Below are 8,461 nucleotides of genomic sequence, written 5' to 3'. Positions count from 1 at the left end.
CGGTATATGTAAAAATAGAGAGAGCATTATTAAATATGAGATATATATTTATATGTATATATATTCTACTTTAGTCTATTACAGACCTTCTTTATTATTATACATGTAGGACAACATTTTCATAAATATAAACACTGATGAAATAAAAATATATGATAAACATAACTTTTTATTACAGGATAAAAGCCACACACTCATCGCTTTCCTTTCTCAATATATTTTTATTTTTATTATTCGATATGACTATTTACCGTGTAGTTTTAGCATTATAATAAAGCATTTATATATTATGCAAAATAAAACTTTTTTATGTATTTTTTTCAGGCAAAGCTAGAGACCAAAGCACTAAAAGCAAAAAGACCAGGATTTACAGATGATAGATATAATGAAACGTCATACTATATCGAGAATGGTGAGTTGATTTGTTATAATTATAATAATTGAGACAGATAAGTGTTCAGAAATTCTTCAGCAAAGTGCTGGGAAATTCATAATTTTTCAGTAAACATTATGTATCTTTCCACAATGTTGACTCAGTTCGTTTTTTGGAATAAGAGACAAATGTTTGTATTTTTTTAAAAGCACCTAATTCAATTTAATTCTGATGGATTAGTAGTAACGTTATTTCATTAATATTAATTATCTGTTTACATAACATTCAGCAAAAAATACTATATTTCTTTATTGACTTTATAATGCATTATGTGGCGTAACATTTCCATTACATCGTTATGAGGATCTGACCTAATTTTTATTTAATAGTCTATTTCATTTTATATTGTGCGAAAAGATGTAGAATCATTTTTCTATTCTTGCACAATTTATATTTCATAAAGTTTCACACATTCCCTGGCTTTCCATAATGAATACTTTTGCATGTCATGCCTACCAGGTAAAATGTATAGAGAGAGAGCTTATAAGACTATTTTTTATTGACTAAATAATTTAAAAAAATTTCAGACATAATAATTAAAGTAAAATTCTAGTTAAAATTAAACATCCCGTGTTTTGTTCTGTAATGTATATAATCTTATTGTTGAATTTAATCATTAACTTATAGTAAAAAAAATAAAAATAAAAATGTTTGCGTATCTTTACATTTCAAAGGTATCCGAACATTTTGGCATACCTTAGAAAAAAAATGGATGTATGTGTGTGTGTATGTTTGGATACAATTATTTGTCCACGATTTCGGGCGCATGTATCAACCGATTTGAATGATTCAAAGAACAATCGATTTCTACTGATGGGGAGATCAGCATTTTTACTTAAAATCTGCATTCATACCAAAATAATATAAATAAATTTACGATATGAGCTTCGACTATTATCAAACCACATGAAAACTTATTGGCAGATCTTATCTAAGAAAATGATTTCCATTTGCTAGCTTCATCCATTTTCTACGTACTTACTTAAAATTCAATTTGATTGATTTTATTGAAAAGTTTTTGTATATTGATGATTGATCGTTATTCTCAAGAAAATTAGATCAATACAAAATATATCTCCAGTTATTTGGATTAAATGTATAAATGTAAAAATACATTCTACTATTTACATAAAATCTATGATAGTTAGCAACTGGACATAATATGTTTTGCAAGTGAATTTTATCAATAATTTTGCAATTAAATTTTATCACGAATTTTATCAAATTCACGAAATTAAGCATATATTATTCAGGAAGTAGTTACTATCTTCCTATATCATTATATCAACGTTAGCAGAATTTAAGCTTATTACTGTGCTACAACATCATAGTAATTGGCATTTAGAATTCTCAGTATCATTATATCTAGGTAGCACATATTAATAGTTCAATTTAATGATGTGAAGACAATTCGAATTGTCTACTGATTTATATTAATTGCTTGTAATGATTAAAACAACTAGTTTGACAATGAATGACGAAACCAGTTTATAATGAATAGTAATGGCTATTGAAATTTAATAAAGATATTTAGACAAAGATTCTAATGCATAATGATACTGTGAAAAATAACAAAAATATGAAAGTGATAATTAAATAGGGTATTTATCATAGAACTATACGATGCCAAAGGTAGTAAATGAAGAAAAAAATCTGGTGGACTAAAGAAGAGGAGAGATCACTTAAGGAAAGAGTTTTTAATTAGTTGTGTGTCTGAAATTGTGCCTTATGGCAAATTGCTGGAACTTCTCGTACCTTAATGAAATATTCGAGGAATATTAAATGATTTCAAATAGAAAATTATAAATATTGTAACTCTCATTATTCTTCTTTTATAAAGAGTAAACAAAAAATTTTAGTCAGTCGAATTTAAAATGAAGAACATTGAAGAATAATGTTTTTTTAACCATTCAAATCGGATAATCCGTACGCCTGAAATCGTCGACACATACACACACTCATCCATTTTTCCTCAGGTGTGCCAAAATGTTTAGAAACCTTTTAAACAAAAATTTTTATTATAAATTTTTAGCACATTACTATAACTTACCTTACGTGAAGTTAAAAAATGATTTATTTGGCTAAAAGTTTACTAACGATAATAATTTATTCAGTGTTTATTAGCAAGTTACATAGATAATTTTTTTGTCAAATTATACTGGATGGATTTGAAACTCAAATTACATTGAAATATTATCAGTGAGCAATTGTTATGATTTTTTTATTCGAAGAATTTTGTCGCGTTTTAACAAATATGTTAAAAAAATTATAAATTCTGTAGGTTTACATTGTTGTTAAGATTCAAATTTTTAAGTCTTATTAATTAACTTTCCGTAGGGTCAGTTATAATAATCGCAAAAAAATCGGAAATGAAAATTTTTATATATCTACGTTTCAAAGGTTTCTAAATAATTTGGCATACCTTAGAAAAAATGGATGTATGTGTGTGTGCGGATACAAATTTTACTCGACGATTTCGGGAACACCGATCAACGGATTTGAATAGTTAAAAAAAACATTCGATTCGTATTGATAAGAAGACGTGCTGATTAGTTTTGGCGAAGGCAAATTAGTTTTGGCAAGTCTAGCCGTTTCGAAAATACGGGGCAAAAAGTGCCAAAAACGGTAACTCAGTTTTTAAGAAAATGGAGCGTCCGATTTTAATAATTCAAATAACATTTTACTTGTTTTGACAAGATGAAGAAAATTTTTGGGAAGGCAGGTCTAGCAGTTTTGGACTCTCGATAAAAATGAGTTTAAAAAATGTCATTTGGCGGTCATAAATGTTTATTGGACATATGTATATCAAATTATCAGATATTTTATAGAGATTTTAAAAATGTGTACACATTTTGTGTAAATTTTTTTGGGTTCCGTACCAAGATTTTTAATTACGGTACGGAAAAGTTCAGCAATTTGCCTTAAGGCACGATGCCATGCACCCCACTAGTTTTCGAAGAATTTTGTCGCGTTTTAATAAATATGTTAAAAATTCATAAATTCTGTAGGTTTACATTGTTGTTAACATTTAAATTTTTAACTCTTATTAATTCTAATTTTTATTAAAGCATATTACCACTTACACCTTGCAAGCATTTTATTTCAAATATTTAATATAAGGCATATTAAAGCACTGAATTTTTAAACTTGCACATGGTGCCACACATACATCATAGTCGCCTCCCCGAGAACTTAATTCAAATATATTTTTCGCGCGTTTCTAATCTCTGTACTTTCTATTCCCTCAGGTCTGCGGAAGGTCTACCCTTACTATTTTACATTCACGACGTTCACGAAAGGGCGTTGGGTCGGCGAGAGGATTTTGGACGTGTTTTCTCGCGAATTCAGGGCTCATCCCGCCGAGGAGTACGAGCGATGCATCACAGCCGGAACTCTGACCGTCAATTATGAAAAAGTATCCACGGATTATAGGCTCAAACATAACGACTTACTGGCCAACATAGTACACAGGTGAAATTTTGATTTTGAGAATTTTTTTTTTTTTTTATTCACCATTCAAATTACAATCTGTCTTAGTGAAGACATTTAGTAATTGGTATGTTATAATATATGGTTTATTCAGAAAGATTACCAAATGGTAATTCATTTGAAATATAAATGATCATATAAATTGAAAAAGATGATGTTTAGTTATTATTAATTTAATGTGTTTAAGTTTAAATTTGGCAAAGGTAAATTCCGGTTTAGTTGTCTCCGATTTTAATGAAACTTTGCATGAGAGTTGGTGGTCAAATATAGCTTCTTGATATATTATAGGCCCATAGGAAATATTTTAATATATTTAATAATATTTATTTACAAAAATATATTATTATTCCGAAAAAAAATATTTTGAAATACTACTCATATTAATTTTTATTACTAAGTCCAATGATGCTTTTGTTGCATCAACAATTAATACTATGACTTAAAATTTGTGTAATTTTTTTTTCAAGAAAGTGTACCTAGTTTTATATTTATTTTACACATTAGAGCGTACCTAGTTTTATATTTATTTTAAACAAAAATAAATAGAGTATTGGTGAGGAAAGAACTTACTTCAAGTTTTTTGGGTTGTTAGATTCTTTAAGGCTTCCCCTGCTTTAGAGGCTCAAAAATCGATTTTCTTTTTTTGAAAAAAATAATCTTGTTGAAAAAAATATCTTCCAAAACTAGCCAAGAATATATACCTTTAAATTTCATAAACAAATTCAAATTATTTTTGAAACTACAGAAATGAGCAACCGTCAAGCATGTATACGACCGGAACGAAAACTTCGACGTGCGATTTCTCGGTTTTTAATTTTTTGATTCTTTCTAATTGGCGGGAAAGATAGGGAAAAACTAGGCGTCCTATTGAAACGAAACAAAATTCATTGTATTCAGGATTAAATTCTATTCTAGTTGAACGTAGAAAAACTTGAAAAAAGTTATAATTGTTCCAATTTTCAAACAATCTAAAGTGAAAATTTGAATTAAAAAACATGATATTTTTTCAAGTTGCGAAAATTGGTGAATTTCTCGTTTTTTCTGGATTTTTTAGATTCAACAAGAATCTATGCTATTGAAAATTTTTATTTGTTTTGATCTTTTTGTTTCGGATGGAAATTGTGACCTGCATCTTTCATGCCAAATGACATCTGCAAGCTTGTGGTCCATCGGAAAAATGCTTGTACCGTTGAGAAGAATGTTGAAATATATAACAACATAACCTGAAAGTTTCGTTTCAATTAAATCTTTATTTTCTTCCCTAAAAAATCCTCAAAAAAAACGATTTTTTGAAGCCTCTGAAGCAGACTCCCCCTTAAGTTATTTATTGTCAGAGTTAACAGTTATTTCTGTATATACTAAATGTAAACTAATTTTAGAAAATTACTGTTGCGATTCATGATGAAAATCAGAAGTATTTTTTCCTAAAATCTGATCTATTAAATTGTACGAACTATTTATTATATGCACTCTATTTATCTAACTTTTTTTATTGTTAGAATTAAAATACTTCACGCAGGCCTATAATAAATATTTAAGATATATCGTCTTGACTATTGGCGCCATATTACTATGCGAAATATCATCAAAATCTATGACAACTTTGAGGTTTCCCTGTTAGTTATATCAAGAAACTTTTTATTGTATGCGAATATTATAGAGGTTTTAAAACTTGGTATTTTTTCAGAAATTCAACTATTTGGTATCATAATTTATGATATTTACAGATTATACAAATTATAAATTTATAAAATTATTTTGCTTTAAGATGTTTACAATTTTTGTAAAAACTTGTTTACAATAGACGACGTATTATGCTTTTGTACAATCGGTTTTTATGTTAATTAATAAATATACATTGATAATTAAATTTATAGGGATGAAATTAAATTAAATGTAATCAACAATAAATAAATATTAATAATTTTGAAGTAAATTTAAAGACCTGCAAGTTAAAATTTTTTAAAACCACTTTCGAGTATCGTTTTATAAAAGAAAATCTACATTACAAAGAAAGAATACATTACACCATCTATTATATAATATATCATACTTCAATTTTTATAGTACATTTTTATCATTTTTAAAGACGATAAAAGAAAATGTACAATCAATACATTACACTATCTATTATATAACATATCATACTTCAATTTTTATAGTACATTTCGATAATTTTTGAAGACCAGTTTTAACAAATTCATTATTCTCCAATTGCACATATAATTTTGATAATAAGTTCTGTAATATTGTATTTTTATTATTACATACTAATCCGGTAGTTATGTAGTTTATGCACAACGGCTAACAAAGAATTGTTTAATTTGCACTTAAACATTGATTTGTTAATCAATCCTTAGTGAATCAGTTTATTAAAACCTATAGATTAATGCAATAATAAATCGAAATTTGATACACATTACAATGTTTGTGAATTTTGATACAAATATCAGTTGATTTGATTTAGTATCTTGTACTCTGACGACATACTAAATAGGTTGGACTAATTATGACATGAAATAATTTTATATTTCAGACAAATATGTTTGTTATAAACACAAATTGCAGTATGTAATTATTGATTATCCTGTACAGGAAAAACTAATATATCCAAGTAGATTATGAATGAATACAACTTCAAAGAAAATTATGCAATATTTTGGTAGTTAAAAAATAATATATAAGTAACCGTAAGTGGTTCTCTTACATATTTGTAAGTTATTAAAATTTTATAGTTGTTGTCGATTGAAATTATGATTATTTATATATCTTTTAAAGTTTTATGATGCTTTCATAGATTTCCATTTATAACAAATTTAAAAATGAATCACATATAGATTTACTAAAGTTTTTCACACATTTTTTTTATTCCTAAATGAGTTAGATACACATTTGGTGAGATGCTCCCCAAAATATAATTTTGTTTGTTCTACTTATTTTTTGCTTAGTTTCGAAGTTGTTGATAAATTTTTTTGAAGTTGTACATATCTGCAGATCTCAGTAAGATCATAATACGTTGTTTTTATTTTTATTTCAAATAAATCTATAATTTTGGTATTGTTTTTTGGGTGTCAGACACGAGGTGCCTGTGACGAGTCAAAGGATCGCCATTGTGCACATGGACGAGGACGTTGTTGTGGTCAACAAACCTGCCTCCATACCTGTAAGTGCCAGAAAGGACTGGTCACCTATAATATTTAACGAATAGAACCCAAAACTATTCGTTATTTATTTTGCAGTAGTTATTTGATATCATTGCATGCTTTGCACGTATTAATATTAAAATTTGGTGAAGTAGAAAGTTCTGAAAACTTAAACTTAGTAACCACAACGATACACACTGTTTTTCCTAACCTAGTTATGTCTTGGAAAAGTCGAAAACAAGGTATAAATTGAAATTAAAAACTGAAATTTGAAATGAAAAATTGATATGTTTTACAACCGAAGTGATTTCACTAAATTGGTATAAGCAAAAAAACATGCTTTTAATAATCCCAATACAATATCCGAGTGGTATATCTAATTAGTTTCCCTACATACAAAATAAAATGTGAGAAACTCCTCGAACTTTTTACTTCACATTATTTAATTCAATTGCTTGTTTGTGTATAATCATAAAAGACTTTACTAGTTAGTTACATTAAAATGTACGTCTGATAAATCAGTTAATTAATTATCAGTATCTACTATGACAAAGTATTTTATCCTTAATTGGTCTTGGTATTTATTTTTAACAAAATGCTCATGTTACTATAGCATTATTCTTCAGTTGTTTATTTACAACTCAGAAATTGCACGATTATTTTATATTAGTTATATTTATATATTTGCAAACATTATCTAATTAACTTCCCGTAGAATAAGTTATAGTAATCGCAAAAAAAAAATCGAAAATGAAAATTTTTATATTTCTTTACGTTTCAGAGGTATTTGGCATACCTTAGAAAACATGGATGTATGTGTGTGTATGTGTGTGTATGTGTGTGTGCGTGTGTGTATGTGTGTTCTGATACAAATTTTCGTCGACGACTTCGGGAACACGGATGAAGCGATTTGAATAATTCAAAAAACATTCGATTCATATTGATAAGGAGACGTGCTGATTAGTCATTGGCGAAGGCAGGTTTAGTCGTTCCGAAGATATGGGCAAAAAGTGACAAAAGCGGTAACTCAGTTTTTAGGAGAACGGAGCGCTCGACTTGAATAATTCAAAAAAGATGAATAATTCAAAAGATGAAGAACTGCTAAAATTTTCATGAAGGCAGACCTAGCGGTTTCGGAGATCTAGGAAAAAAGGAAAAAAATGACATCTGGCGGTCAAAAATGGTCATTAGCACATCAAATTATCAGATGTTTTATGGAGATTTTAACAATAAGTATAAATTTTGTTTACATTCCTATGGGTTCCGTACCAATACTTATCCGATAGACGGTGGCGCGGCGCATTCGCGCTTTGATATTTCGTCTCCATGATGCAGTTAAAGCAGTACGATTGCTTTGAAAAAAAGTTCAGAATTTCCAAAATATTTCAAAATACAC

General features: G+C 27.9%; 1 protein-coding gene across 1 annotated transcript; it reads left to right on the top strand.

Annotated features, from left to right (window-relative positions):
• Window positions 1–239: 239 nt before the first annotated feature.
• LOC113373829 (RNA pseudouridylate synthase domain-containing protein 2-like) lies at window positions 240–7,130 on the top strand. The gene is made up of 4 exons (XM_026614102.1): window positions 240–254; window positions 325–412; window positions 3,682–3,904; window positions 6,998–7,130. Exons 1-4 carry the CDS (start codon window positions 240–242, stop codon window positions 7,128–7,130), a joined length of 459 nt encoding a protein of 152 aa, XP_026469887.1.
• The last annotated feature ends 1,331 nt before the right edge of the window (window positions 7,131–8,461 follow it).

Source organism: Ctenocephalides felis, unplaced genomic scaffold (genome assembly GCF_003426905.1).
Source record: "Ctenocephalides felis isolate EL2017-DRISC unplaced genomic scaffold, ASM342690v1 CF-g0.4_SCAFFOLD_01604, whole genome shotgun sequence".
NCBI lineage: Eukaryota > Metazoa > Arthropoda > Insecta > Siphonaptera > Pulicidae > Ctenocephalides > Ctenocephalides felis.
The sequence above is the reverse complement of the archived record's forward strand: the minus strand, read 5'-3'. Positions and strand labels throughout refer to the sequence as shown.

What these genes read in the sequence shown, in the direction of transcription:
- LOC113373829 (XM_026614102.1), top strand. An exon ending in GTCATACTATATCGAGAATG is followed by an intron (nt 413 to 3,681) that starts GTGAGTTGATTT and finishes CTATTCCCTCAG; the next exon opens with GTCTGCGGAAGGTCTACCCT. An exon ending in CTGGCCAACATAGTACACAG is followed by an intron (nt 3,905 to 6,997) that starts GTGAAATTTTGA and finishes TTTGGGTGTCAG; the next exon opens with ACACGAGGTGCCTGTGACGA.